Raw genomic sequence first — 14,639 nt, forward strand, 5'->3', positions numbered from 1 at the left:
CGTTTATCAAATTAATATTTATTTGAAATTATTGCTCGTCTTGCAAAACACTCGCAGACCAAGTTACTCGCAATCCAAGGTTTTACTGTTTATTGTCTTAGTAGTTTAACAAGCATTTACAGGTCTCGATCGATCCGCTGCTGCTGAAAGCAGCCTCCCCTTACTGTGTCAGCCGTGCGGGTTGTTTGTCCATACTTCTCCACACTGAGCAACGCAATTATGGTGAATGGGTTGGCCCAGGTCCGGTTCTGATTTCGTTTGCCGCCGATGTTAGCCCTGACCAGTTCACTGGCCGCACGCTTTGGCGGTAATCCTTGGGCACGTGCGTTAACTGTGCCTGCTGCCATGTGTTACCCTCTGCGTGTCTACTGCTGCTTGTTGTCGTTGTTGCTGCTGCGGCAGGAAAATGTCATTTGGGAGGATCAACACCCTCGGGCAGTTTGTCAAGGAGTCGGAGCCAAATCCTGACGGGAAGAAACCCAAAGGTGAATAGAGAGTGTGTGTGTGTGTGCACGTGTTCACGCGGTGCTGGCTACCCACCCCCTTGTGTGCCGTGTCGGCCTTCATATGCGCTGCTCACGAACAGCACTTGTCCCAACTGTCTGTTAAGACTATACGGGGGATCTTAGTCTTTATCGTCACGATCATCATCCGATGAGCAGTCCACTATTGCATAAAGGCCTTCCCAAGTCATCGCCAGTTCTCAAAGTTTCGTGATGCAAAAATTAATCTAGCTTCTCCACAAGCGCTGATTAAATCCGCTCCATCTCCATGGTGGCAATCCTCTCTGGCGAGTTCCTTCCATTGGTTGCCCCTCCTGTCCCCGTGGCCTTAACCCCCACTGCCCCATCGTCCCTTCTGGTGGTGCATCGCTTCCCTGGTCAAGCTCACCTTTCTCAACAGTCAATTCGGTGTCTCTAACGTACGCGTTCTCTCGTAGAGACTCTGCACGTATAGTGAGGGAAAAAAGTATTTGATCCCCTGCTGATTTTGTACGTTTGCCCACTGACAAAGAAATGATCAGTCTATAATTTTAATGGTAGGTTTATTTGGACAGTGAGAGACAAAATAACAACAAGAAAATCCAGAAAAACGCATGTCAAAAATGTTATAAATTGATTTGCATTTTAATGAGGGAAATAAGTATTTGACCCCCTCTCAATCAGAAAGATTTCTGGTTCCCAGGTGTCTTTTATACAGGTAACGAGCTGAGATTAGGAGCACACTCTTAAAGGGAGTGCTAGGAGCACACTCTTAAAGGGAGTGCTACTAATCTCAGCTTGTTACCTGTATAAAAGACACCTGTCCACAGAAGCAATCAATCAGATTCCAAACTCTCCACCATGGCCACGACCAAAGAGCTCTCCAAGGATGTCAGGGACAGGATTGTAGACCTACACAAGGCTGAAATGGGCTACAAGACCATTGCCAAGGAGCTTGGTGAGAAGGTGACAGCAGTTGGTGCGATTATTCGCAAATGGCAGAAACACAAAAGAACTGTCAATCTCCCTCGGCCTGGGGCTCCATGCAAGATCTCACATCGTGGAGTTGCAATGATCATGAGAATGGTGAGGAATCAACCCAGAACTACACGGGAGGATCTTGTCAATGATCTCAAGGCAGCTGGGACCATAGTCACCAAGAAAACAATTGGTAACACACTACGCCGTGAAGGACTGAAATCCTGCAGCACCCGCAAGGTCCCCCTGCTCAAGAAAGCACAATACATGCCCGTCTAAAGTTTGCCAATGAACATCTGAATGATTCAGAGGACAACTGGGTGAAAGTGTTGTGGTCAGATGAGACCAAAATGGAGCTCTTTGGCATCAACTCAACTCGCCGTGTTTGGAGGAGGAGGAATGCTGACTATGACCCCAAGAACACCATCCCCACCATCAAACATGGAGGTGGAAACATTATGCTTTGGGGGTGTTTTTCTGCTAAGGGGACAGGAAAACTTCACCGCATCAAAGGGACTATGAATGGGGGCATGTACCGTCAAATTTTGGGTGAGAACCTCCTTCCCTCAGCCAGGGCATTGAAAATGGGTCGTGGATGGGTATTCCAGCATGACAATGACCCAAAACACACGGCCAAGGCAACAAAGGAATGGCTCAAGAAGAAGCACATTAAGGTCCTGGAGTGGTCTAGCCAGTCTCCAGACCTTAATCCCATAGAAAATCTGTGGAGAGAGCTGAAGGTTCGAGTTGCCAAACGTCAGCCTCGAAACCTTAAAGACTTGGAGAAGATCTGCAAAGAGGAGTGGGACAAAATCCCTCCTGAGATGTGTGCAAACCTGGTGGCCAACAACAGGAAACGTCTGACCTCTGTGATTGCCAACAAGGGTTTTGCCACCAAGTACTAAGTCATGTTTTGCAGAGGGGTCAAATACTTATTTCCCTCATTAAAATGCAAATCAATTTATAGCATTTTTGACATGCGTTTTTCTGGATTTTGTTGTTATTCTGTCTCTCACTGTTCAAATAAACCTACCATTACAATTATAGACTGATCATTTCTTTGTCAGTGGGCAAACGTACAAAATCAGCAGGGGATCAAATACTTTGTTCCCTCACTGTATGGCGGGGTATGTTTGTGGGATCAATGTGTGGTATAAATATACGGTGCGTTTTAGAGATAGCTGAAGTTTATTTTGGCCGCAAGCTCTCACTTGGGAGGTTTTGAGTTATAATTCCGATGACGGTTTATCGACGGCAGTGATGATCATGTATGTAAGCATCATCATCATCATCCTCATCGGGGGGTGGGAGAGCACCTGACTGGCAATAAAAAGGTGAGTTTACATCTTGGTGGGGAGTCAGCTCATCATCTCTCTGGGGTCAGTAAAATGAGACCCACGTACTAGTAAGTGACGACTTGTTGACCTCCTGTAGACTGGGATAGTGAATATCCACCACAGGGATAGTGAATATCCACCACTGGGGTGGTGAATATCCACTACAGGGATAGTGAATATCCACCACCATGATGGTGAATATCAACCACAGGCATAGTGAATATCCACCACAGGGATAGTGAATATCCACCACCGGGATAGTGAATATCCACCACAGGTATAGTGAATATCCACCACAGGTATAGTGAATATCCACCACCGGTATAGTGAATATCCACCACTGGGATGGTGAATATCCACCACAGGGATAATATCCACCATCGGGATAGTGAATATCCACCACCGGGATAGTGAATATCCACCACCATTATGGTGAATATCCACCACATGGATAGTGAATATCCACCACATGGATAGTGAATATCCACCACAGGGATAGTGAATATCCACCACCGGGATAGTGAATATCCACCACCGGGATAGTGAATATCCACCACAGGGATAGTGAATATCCACCACCGGGATAGTGAATATCCACCACCGGGATAGTGAATATCCACCACAGGGATATTGAATATCCACCACCGGGATAGTGAATATCCACCACCGGGATAGTGAATATCCACCACAGGGATAGTGAATATCCACCACCGGGATAGTGAATATCCACCACCGCGATAGTGAATATCCACCACAGGGATAGTGAATATCCACCACAGGGATAGTGAATATCCACCACCGGGATAGTGAATATCCACCTACGTGTGTATGTTGGACTTCGCACCGCACGTACCAACCCCATGCTAATCGGAGGTGCCGGGGGAAGGACAACAAACTTAACACAAAAATCAGTTATAAATAAATTAGTTTTCCATTTATCTGTTAAAATGCCATAGCTACAGTGACTTCCTAATAGATTCACAGGGACGAATAGAAGCCAACACGCATGGGAGAATGGGGTCACTCGTACTAAATCAAGTTCAGCCCTTTCTTAATCCACTGCTGGATGAAGTTCCTCCCTCCCCACCACGGTGTGTTGTTTGTCGTGGGGGTGGTTTTACTGCAGGTCACCTCGTTGGTGAAGGTGTGGCGGTGAAGGTGTGGCGGGGAGGGGTGGCCCAGGACCGGTCCAGATATGGCTCACGACTGATGTTAGCCGTGACCGTTAATCCATCTTGGGTCGCTGGGTTCACTGCACCCTGCGCCAACCACTGCACCTCAGTCGTTGCCTGCGCCTGACCAAGCAGATCCATTAACATTTCACAAACACGCAGCGCTTCTGAATGTTAACGCGTCGAGTGGCGTAAGACCTCTCCATCCGATTTAGAAACGTCCTGCACGTCCGCCAAGCCACTTCCACAGTCCTCCGTGGCCAATCGCCTACGCCCGTGGCAATGCCACATTACACACTGGAGGGGGGGCCCCCCGCAGTCAACGTAATTCATTGGGTCTGCTGCCCCAGCAAAGAAATAACAACACAGTTTGTTTTGATTTAAAGCTTTCGTGACTGCAGTAATTAATATTCTTAGCTCTTTCGGTAAAGTCACGTTGAAGGGAAACAATAAAATAATATAAAATATATATTTTACTAAAATATATTTTATTAAAATATATTTTTATTATTTTATTGTTTCCCTTCAACACAGTTTGTGTTCGTTCTCAAATGAAGTGCCCCGAGAACTGCCAGGGTTGTGCTCCCAAATGTTTTAACGAGTCAAGTTAAGTTTCATTTTGTTTACATACGTGTGGTGCCTTTCGGGTACAAATCTGCCACTCACAGCACCATCACATTAAAACCCATCACATTAAAAACTATTCACAATTACAAATACAGTGGTGCCTCGGTACACGTCGTTAAGTCGTTCCAGAAGCTAGGAGGACTTGTATACCGGAAGTGACGTCTACCAAACGAATGTTTCCCATAAGTAAAGGGAAAGGAAATCATCCGTTCCAGAGTATAAGAAATTATATTTTATATGGCATCTTGTACATTAATGGCGTTGTAGTAAATAATTTAGACACTACTTTTTACTAAAGTGCATACATAAATTTTAATAAATTTAAATAAAAATAAAATGTAACATCACTTTACCTTGCTGAGAGGAGTTGATAGCCCACGAGGATTGTGGTGAGGAAGGGGAGGAGGAGATGTTATTTTTAGGAAGGAGAATCCCCTGCCATTAAAACTTCAGGAAACTGAAATTCTGTGGCTTTTACTCTTTTCTGTCTTTTTTCTTGACTTGGACCTGGTTGAAGCTCACCAGGTTTGAGTTTTACTAAAAACCTGTCCATTGAAGTTTGTTTTTAGCCTTCTAAGAATGTTCCTGAAGTGTGACATTGTCTGGTCATTCGACACAATACTGTTACGGCTTGTTAGAGCCGTAACAGTAGTGTTGTGTACGCGGGTACTGTACGCGGTGACTCATCCCGACCCATACAAGTTCTAGCAAGCGCGCCGTATCCCAAGCAAGACGTCGTACCCCAAGCAAGACGTCGTATCCCAAGAAATGTTTTATCTCGTCAAAACACGACATGTACCAAATTCGACGTATTCCAAAGCGGTCGTATACCGAGGTACGACTGTATATATATTTACAAACTATCGACAGCTGTTTAAAATAAATATACATTTTTAGAAAATCTGGACCGGATACCAAATTTTGGATGATCAGAAAATATTATTTGTTTCGAACCGATCTGGAAACGTGATGTGGCGTCATGGATATGACGTCACCTCCACGCTCCAGGTGCCATCGCTGCCATTAGCACGAAGGCCTTGTGCATGGGTGCGGGGGTGGAAATGGTCCCAATATCCCAAAGAAAATCCCCGAATTGTCCTTAAAGATTTTAAAATCTGAAACCGACGCCAATTAGGGCAGCACGCTGAGTGTGATGCCATCACATCTCGTCTGTATGCATGTACAGGCTGTTCTCCTATGACGCTGCGTGCTTTTATGATGCAAATTGGATGTAACGCGATTGAGTGAACAGAACTTCGTCGTGCAAGTAGCAATAAGCGGTCGTACGGCTGCCTCGACGTAGCATCGCACTAGGCGGGATGCTGCTGCATGCTTCTAGATGCTACCCACGCACCTTTGTCTTTGTTCAGCCTGCGTACGCATCTCACGTGTTATTGCGGACTGTGCTTTACCCCTATATTTTATTTGTTATTTATGAAAACGCGAATTTTCCATAAGGTGGCGTTCTTCAGAAACGCAACTACCACGTTACAGGAGAACAAACTGCATGTTGAAATTCTTCCGCACAGTACGTAGCCAACTGCGCTAATTGGAGGTGCGGGGGGAATACAAAAAACTAAACACAAAACTCAGTTCTAAATAACTGAGTTTTCAATCTAGATCAATTAAAAGTGCATAGCTCCAGTAGCTTCCTAATAGCGTTCCAGACGGCCACAGAAGCGCATTTGAAAGCTCACTATATGCAGTGACCGTCTTCATTCGATGGCGAGCCAAAAGCCGCCGCTGCTGCTACTGCTGCTGCTGCAAGGATGATCACCGGAGTTTGCATGGCGATGGTTAATGCTCCTTGACTCATGGTCTCCCCTTTCGACAGGATCTCTGTCACAGGTTATGAAGCGATGGGTGCAAGGAACCACTGATGAGGTAAGAGTGGGCCACATGGAAAGCGAAGCAGGTTTGAGCCTGGGTTTGTGGTTGTGTAGGTGGCCACGTTGCACATCGGAGTGTTATAGACGGCTGCGGGAACAGTGGCTTATGTGGTGATGAGCAGAGGTCAGTGGAGCAAAATGCATGGTTGTACAGTACTTCCACGCCACCCACATCTACACTCGCGCATCTATAACTCCCCTCATTTATCAACTCGCACTGAGCAGAGTGACGAAGTCTGGTCGAATAATCCCCACGACCGGGACGGTGCGGGGAGGCCATCATCCAGCAGTGGATTGACAAATGGAGCTGTGCTGTGTACAGTGCGTATTCAGAATTGGAATCTGAATGTTCAGTTAGACTGCAGGAGCAATCCGGTGAGCTACGAAGCTCTTTCACAGATGTCCAGGAGGGGCGGGTCAGCGAGTTACAACGTTTTGGGCCCGTCGTGTTAATGAATGGCCTCAAGGTTATTCTGTAATTCCCAGAGGTGAAAAGGGCACTCCGAGCTGCTCCACGAGTTTACTTTCGCATCGAGGTCGTGTTTTGCGAGAATGCATTTGCATCTGGAATTGCATTTCCCATTCTGTGCGTCAGCAGCAGCGATGGCCAAGTACACAACTACTCCCCACATTGGCGAGATGTTAACTGCCTCGCCTGGTACACACAAGGAGGTCGTGGGTTCGATCCCAATCCTGACGATACCTGCTGTATAATATTTAGAGTTTGCGTGTCTCTATCTGTGGTGATATGTTAACTACCTCGCCTGGTACACAGGAGGTCGTGGGTTTGATCCCGACCCTGACGCCTGCTGCATATTTAGAGTTTGCATGTTCTCCCCGTGGTCGTTTGGATTTTTCTCTGGGTCCTCCGGTTTTTCACTCTACATTTAGAATCAACATCACGCGCTTAGAGTGTTTGGCTGCTATAAATTGCCACGTGACAAGCCAATTCGTTGAGCCATCATTTGTGACCAGGTCGCTTCTGAAAAAGAGCTACATAGCTCAGTGGGCCTTTCCTGATAAAAATTAAAAAATGTTTAAGTTTTAACTGCAGATTCATGCAATAAGTGCGCATCTTGTTGATGCCAACCTTTGCCCTCCCCCCGCCCAATGCGACCAGGCGCAGGAGGACATGGCGTGGAGGGTGGCACGGATGATCGTCGGTGAGATCGTGCGGCAGAGCGCCACGCTGAAGCCCCCCGCGCCACCGCCGGTGCCAAGCGGAGCCGCGGAGGCTCCCGGGAGAGACCCCGCGACGTAGGTGGAGAGTGGAGGGTGGCGCGGCAGGGCCGCACGAGCAGTCGCCCCTCTCATTCATCAGCACGCACTGGGCAGGGGTTGGGGGGGGGGCGGAGTGGCGTGGCGCAGTTGGCCACTGGGAGGGATGCACTTTTAAAAGTAAATCGAAAAGTAATTTGTTTAGAAATACTTTTTTGTGTTTAGTTAGCCATCCTTTCCCCGCACCTCCGATTCGCATGGTTGACTACGTATGGTGCGAAAGAAGTTCTGTGTATGTTGAAGTTCAACATACATATCGTCTGTAGGCTGTATGTTAGTCTATGGCTCCTGTACTAGTCTGTAGGTTATATGTTAGTCTATGGCTCCTGTACTAGTCTGTAGGTTGTTAGTCTATGGCTCCTATGATAATCTGTAGGCTGTATGTTAGTCTATGGCCCCTGTACTAGTCTGTAGGCTGTATGTTAGTCTATGGCTCCTGTACTAGACTGTAGGCTGTATGTTAGTCTATGGCTCCTGTACTAGTCTGTAGGCTGTATGTAAGTCTATGGCTCCTGTACTAGTCTGTATGTTAGTCTATGGCTCCTGTACTAGTCTGTAGGCTGTATGTAAGTCTATGGCTCCTGTACTAGTCTGTAGGCTGTATGTTAGTCTATGGCTCCTGTACTAGTCTGTAGGCTGTATGTTAGTCTATGGCTCCTGTACTAGTCTGTAGGCTGTATGTTAGTCTATGGCTCCTGTACTAGTCTGTAGGCTGTATGTTAGTCTATGGCTCCTGTACTAGTCTGTAGGCTGTATGTTAGTCTATGGCTCCTATGATAATCTGTAGGCTGTATGTTAGTCTATGGCTCCTATGATAATCTGTAGGCTGTATGTTAGTCTATGGCTCCTATGCTAGTCTGTAGGTTGTATGTTAGTCTATGACTCCTATGATAATCTGTAGGCTGTATGTTAGTCTATGGCTCCTATGATAATCTGTAGGCTGTATATTCGTCTATGGCTCCTATGATAATCTGTAGTTGTTAGTCTATGGCTCCTATGGTAGTCTGTAGGTTGTATGTTCGTCTATGGCTCGCCCCACTGTGGGGGCGCCAGAGCTGGGCGCTAAGGATCGGCGTGCACACATGACAGAGCGCCAACCTCGTGGGGTTCACCAGACGGAAACGACTCGTCACCTGGAGGTTCCGTTTAGGGTTGTTTTTTTTAGGGACCAACCCTTGACGTTTTGACAGAAAAAAAGTAGCATTGCTGCTTCACTCTATCTTTCAGCAACTTGCCTTTGATCGGAAGATATGTACGTATGTGTGTCGAACTTCTTTCGCACCGTACGTAGCCAACCGTGCTCATCGCATCGCGTGGCGGTTGCGTGTCTGTGGATTTGCATGTGAACAAGTGTAGAAGCATCATAATGATTCTCTTTTAACACACAGCGGAGTGCGAGAAGCTTGGCCGTGTCATGCCGTGCTCGCCGCGGTAACGGTCGGGTTCGTGTTTCGACATTCACAGCCACTGGCGGTGTTGGATAGACAAGCGACTTTGCGAGTGTTGTGCCACGATTAAATTTACAGGCAACAATGTAGCTTTCTTACGCAACGTTCAAAGTCGTTCGCTTCGTTTGTTGTAGAGTTCTACTGAACTGCTCACTCGCAGCTCGCCTCCGTTGACGCCCTCAAGTTTTTTATGCAAATATTTCATTCGTGAACGTCTGACCGGGGTCCAAAGGCTCGTCGTCAAGGGGGTCCAGCCCTGGGATGTTTGGCCATTTCATCCTATCAATGCACGTGTCGCACACGCAGAATGAAACCCAGGAAAACCTGCGTATTGGGGGATTAACACTCAAATGTCGGACACAGACCCACTCGCCGTCCTGCCATCAGCTCTTACCTGCAGGCTGGGAGTCTTGCGCTTACACGCTGATCGAAGTGAGCCGTCAACCCTTGACCCGAATTGCCGGGTTACAGGCGTGCACCGCCATCAGACAATGACTCCTTGTTTTGACATATATCACGATTGTGCTGTGTGTCATGGCATGAGATATGAGTATTAATTCGGATCTCTGACAGAGCATCACCGCCTGCGCAGGCAGACATCGCCAAACGACTTCTGATGTCCTTTGATTAGCACGCTTGGCTAAGTACGGTGCGAAAGAAGTTCAACGCACATACGTACAAGTCGATCGTTACAGAGAAGAAGCGCAGTTGGGTCTCGCCTGCGCAGCGTTGCCGCCCGCTGTGCTAACGGGCGGTTCGTGTTCTCCCCCTCCCGCAGAAGCGGCGGCACAGCCGAGCCCGGCGCAACAGTCGTCCAACGAGCGGAGCCCCCTGCACGGTGCCGACCATCCCCGGAGCGCAGCGGCGCGCAGCCTTCGCGCGGCCTGCGTGCCGCCGCCGCCGTCGCCGCTGCCGCGCCCGGACCCCCTGCAGCCACCAAATGAAGAAATGTATCGGCGGTCTACGACACAGAGGCGGCCAAACCGCGGCTCGCGAGCCAGCGCAGTCCACGCGCAGCTCGATCGAGACGCGGCTCATTCGTTTTTTTTTTTACTTTTCGAAAGAGGAGAAATCTGCAGAAGCAGGAAACGGTTTTTTGGTGCACTCCAACCCTGGCAGCTGAGCCAAACAAGAGTTACCCCCCCCTCTCCCCCGGGGTGCTCCCGCAGATTTCTAAATTTCAAAACTCCATGGACAACCAGCGTGACCCGCTCGGAGCATGTGGCTCTTCTTGGCCGTACGGCGATGTTGGTACCGTGGCTCGTCGTGTCAGGAAGTTTGGCCACCCCCTTAGGCCATGACCTCAAGCGTCCATCTGCTGTTTGTTTTTTCTGTTTTGAAACCGTGACTGCCAAACTCCGCGCCTCGTGACGCCACCCACTGTTACATGTTTCTGCGGCCCTTTTATCAGTTCACGGCAGGATGAAGGCCCACTGCACCGTGCGGGGTCGTGGAAGTTATACGACCGTACATCGTCACGCTGGTCGGTGCACGTTGGAGAAGGCAGAGAGAGCCTAGATGTGGGAGCGTAGTACATTACAACAATGGATTTTGCTACAATAAACCGCTGCTGACCACGACGTGACCTCACAGCCACATGATACGACTCGCCGGTACGGTCCGTGAAAGCGATTTCACAATGCATCGCCTCCACGCGGTCCACTTGTGCATTTTTACCGATCAATGCAATCGATGATCGCACCTTTGCCATCGAAACCTGCTTATCGGCTAAAATCGAATCCCGGATTTTGCGTCAGGGCTCGTAATGGAGTTTGGCGACCCGGATTTGGACTCCCGGCACTGTTTTAATACAAAGGGGAACGAAGCAAGCGAACAAAGCTGACGGCGCTCCTTCCGTTCACGCACGCGGCCCGGCCACGCGGTGTAAATTAGTATGCTTCTTTTATAAAGATTTATGAGCGTGCGGCTGAATGTTCACGTGAACCGCTCGTCGCTGCTGTGTTTGGTTGTGGTGTGGCATGGGCGGCGACGAGACTGTACATAGCGGTGCAGGACGCGGCCTCACCGAGCCGCCAATTCGACGCTTCCTCGTCAACGTTTGTGAACGTTCCGTGACCCCTGGTGACCGCCGTCTCACCATCCCCCCCCCTCTCCATTACCTTCCCTCCTTAGCGCTTAACTCGATCGCGTTTAAGGTGAGAAGACTGAATTATTGTTACGAGCGATTCCTTATAGTTTTTTATTGAAATTAATTATGTAAATTATGAATTTACTGTCGATTTGTTTCAATTGCACGAGGGTCGTTGTGGTCGTGTGATCTGTACGGCCGTGCTGTACCTTTGCTTATTGCACATCTTCCATACGTGTGAAATGAGAATAAAAAAGACAAAACAAGTCGAGAAAAGTGGTTAAATGAAAACTCAGGCGCTTTAACGAAGACAATGAAATGCGAAGTGCAAGCGTGTGGAATCTCGTTTCCGCCGGTGTGGTAGTCGTGAACCTACGCATGTCGCCGTCGGTTTCACTCCAGGGCAGTCTCGCTTAGGCCCTCTCGAAGTAGCGTCTCCCACGAACATGACGTTCTCAAACCATCAAAGCTTTTCGTCGTCTGTTGGTGTTTCCGCACTCCAAGATCAACTGTGTTGATTACGTTTGCTCTACCAAGGACCAATGCCGGGATTGTTGCTACTCTGCAGGTTTCCACGGCGGTGTGTGCAGACCCAGAGGTGTGTTTACAGTGTCCATATATACAGTTATCTACATGTTCACACACACACACACACGCGCGTGTACAAAATATGCTTGAACTTGAACGGGAGAAAATATTTCATCTCTGCGAAAAAAAATAAAACCTCGAGCGAATTTACTTGCGCTGTGTCGCGGATGCGCTTCGTCAAATAAAACGAGGACATTTAAACCCCAACACGGCTTGCGCTTGGAGACGTCCCATCGCGTTTTGTGGCATCGCATTTCGTGTCCCCGTGCCACCCGGCGCTCCTAAAGCCAGGCAGTGGCCCCGCATATGCTCACTCACCGCGAGAGAGGATCGGTACTACGGGCGAAATTTTTTTATGACCGCATATTTAAAGATTTCCCGGGTCACGTGGTCAGAATGTGTGCCCATGGGCAGCAGCCGTCCAGGTATTTCTTGGACCAGGCTTAACAGAGACTGGCTGTGTGGCAACGGGAAGCTCTCTATGCCGCCCCCTACTACTGCACGTTCCCCTCCACATTAACGACTGTCCCTTACGATGGCCAGAAGGTGGCGTGAGAAGGCCGATTGGACCTGGGAAGTTTGGCTCTCGTATCCAGTCGAGTGGCTCGCGATGTCGGACATTTGATGGCAAATGGGAGAAGAGCTGATGAGGTCATCTTGCCCGTTGGAAATTGTGTACATGTTGTACAGTAACGTATAGCGTGTATGGAGATGTGTGTGTATTCATAAGTGCATTTGGTGCGGTATTCATTATTCTTGATTGGATAATTCAAAGAGGGATTTTTGTTTTCTCTCCCACAAGTAAATCGGGGCCCAGCAGACTGTCAGCACATAGGATTATTGAGGGCCTGAGTTTCGAAATGCCAACCAGCTATATCATCAAGTGGTGAGAAAATGTTAGGCTAAAATCTACATACAGGGACTACGCTACTTTTATAAATTTAAATTATTACCTAGGCACATTCGACTTAGGAACTTTCAGAGATACGTACAAATCTGTCCGTATGTCCACTTGCCTGTTCGGGCCGAGGGTCGTAATTTCAACTGCCGTGCAATCGATGGCGGTGGTGACATCTACATCTGCAGAACGTGAAGAGCCAGTGGAATCTACAGGAGATTATAAAACTTTTAAAGCCATTCCCCATGTTTAGTGTACATGCCGTACATGTTTTTCTAAAGTTGGACTTACGAACAGAACCTAGTTCGTAAGTAGAGGAGCCCCTGTATACACAAACACCACTGTAGGAATGTGGAATGCCTACCACTGGCTCAGGGCCACCAAGGGCGATGAGGACACTCGTTTGAGAGCAGTTACAAAAATTCGGAATCATAAAAAATCATGGTAAATAATCCGAATTTTACTTATGGGTGTTGTTGTGATGGGAATCATCTAGTTCAACAAATATATGGTTCGTCTGAAAGTCCGACACCACCGTGATATTTTACGATTGTTCCTAATTGGTTTACATAGTGCCAAAGTTAAAAAAATGTATTTTTAGGTTACACTAATGAATTACCCACGTCTTTAAAAATGTCCGAAATCTACATCTGAAATCAAGAACTGCCGTTCAGGAAATCTGAGCAGGTTTAAGCGTGCGTTCGCTGTTGAAGTTGGACGGAGCGACAAAATACAGCGGACTTTTAATTCTTTATAAAACAACCCCAACGGGGGTTTCTCACTTCCGTGAAAAGTCCAGGTACATGTTTCTCATACAGCCGATATACACAATGGATAAGATAAATGTTGACATATCAGACGTTAATCCTCTGCCCCTTTTGTCGCATTTATTGCATGTACCACTTAAGACACTTCTCCGCATATCAGCTCCCGCCCTGAATCTGGAGACGTATTGGTCGTGCAGATGAGACGATACCACTCCCCGCCGTCAATGAGATCCCAATAACCTGGTTCTGGTAGACGTTGCTGGGGTTGTTTTTTTGCAGACGAACGATCGTGTTACAATCGTACGCCGTGCGCGCCCTCGGATCATGACAATGGGCACATCATTGTTTTGCAATATGCCTGGTATGAATTTAAGAAAATTCCAATAAAATATATGTAATTATGATCTTTATTTTCTAAAGACAGGTTTTGTGCACTGAAGTTTTTTTTTAAAATGTGCCCTGTGGATAGGTGTACGATGCTCAATATTTTAACCTTGCAGCATGCTATTCGGTGACATTTCACCTTAATTAGGTGATACTGTTTTGTGCACCAGATGCTGTCAACCACTGGCAGACCTTGTGAAATTACAGCGGTGTGAATCCAGTGTAGCATACAGCTGCCGAGTTGTCAACAGACATCAGCAGTCTTCAACTCTTTAACATTAACTCCTCGTAATTTCACGCCCATCGTGCCAACGTAGTCCCATCAATCAGGGCCCCTCACGTTCAGTACCCGGTGCTTAAAATCGTCAGCCGTGCACGGTTCCTCGTCGTGACAACTGGCGAAGATGACGCCATCGTCTGCTCTCGTTCTGGGCCTGGTCGATAGCCCCTACCCCCTGAAAGGTTTACTCACCAACATTGGCATGAAATGCAGCGTGCGGACAGCAGAGGGGGTGGTATTCCACACGTCTCGTTCACCTCACCAGCATAGCGTCAACTCAATAACCTCTGCTGCCGCATAACGTCCTTGTTTACCAATGCTGGAAACTTAAACGTTCACCATGCTGACCGTGACATAAAACATTTCCAGCAATGTGTCTCTGTAAATGTCACAACTTGCCAGATGCGGACAATGGCATTGAT

At 47.8% G+C, this 14,639-nt stretch overlaps 1 protein-coding gene across 1 annotated transcript in view; it reads left to right on the forward strand.

Moving 5' to 3' along the window:
• Positions 1–12,095, forward strand: part of AKAP10 (A-kinase anchoring protein 10) — a 36,690-nt gene extending 24,595 nt beyond the window's left edge. The window contains exons 12-15 of the mRNA XM_032967951.2: positions 403–485; positions 6,431–6,480; positions 7,606–7,742; positions 9,990–12,095. Of these exons, the coding sequence (XP_032823842.2) occupies positions 403–485; positions 6,431–6,480; positions 7,606–7,742; positions 9,990–10,155 (436 nt within the window). The 3' untranslated portion in view covers positions 10,156–12,095. The remainder of the gene's footprint in view (positions 1–402; positions 486–6,430; positions 6,481–7,605; positions 7,743–9,989) is intronic.
• The last annotated feature ends 2,544 nt before the right edge of the window (positions 12,096–14,639 follow it).

This window comes from Petromyzon marinus, chromosome 38 (genome assembly GCF_048934315.1).
Source record: "Petromyzon marinus isolate PM22_M1 ecotype Great Lakes invasive population chromosome 38, UKy_Petmar_22M1.pri1.0, whole genome shotgun sequence".
Taxonomy (NCBI): domain Eukaryota; kingdom Metazoa; phylum Chordata; class Hyperoartia; order Petromyzontiformes; family Petromyzontidae; genus Petromyzon; species Petromyzon marinus.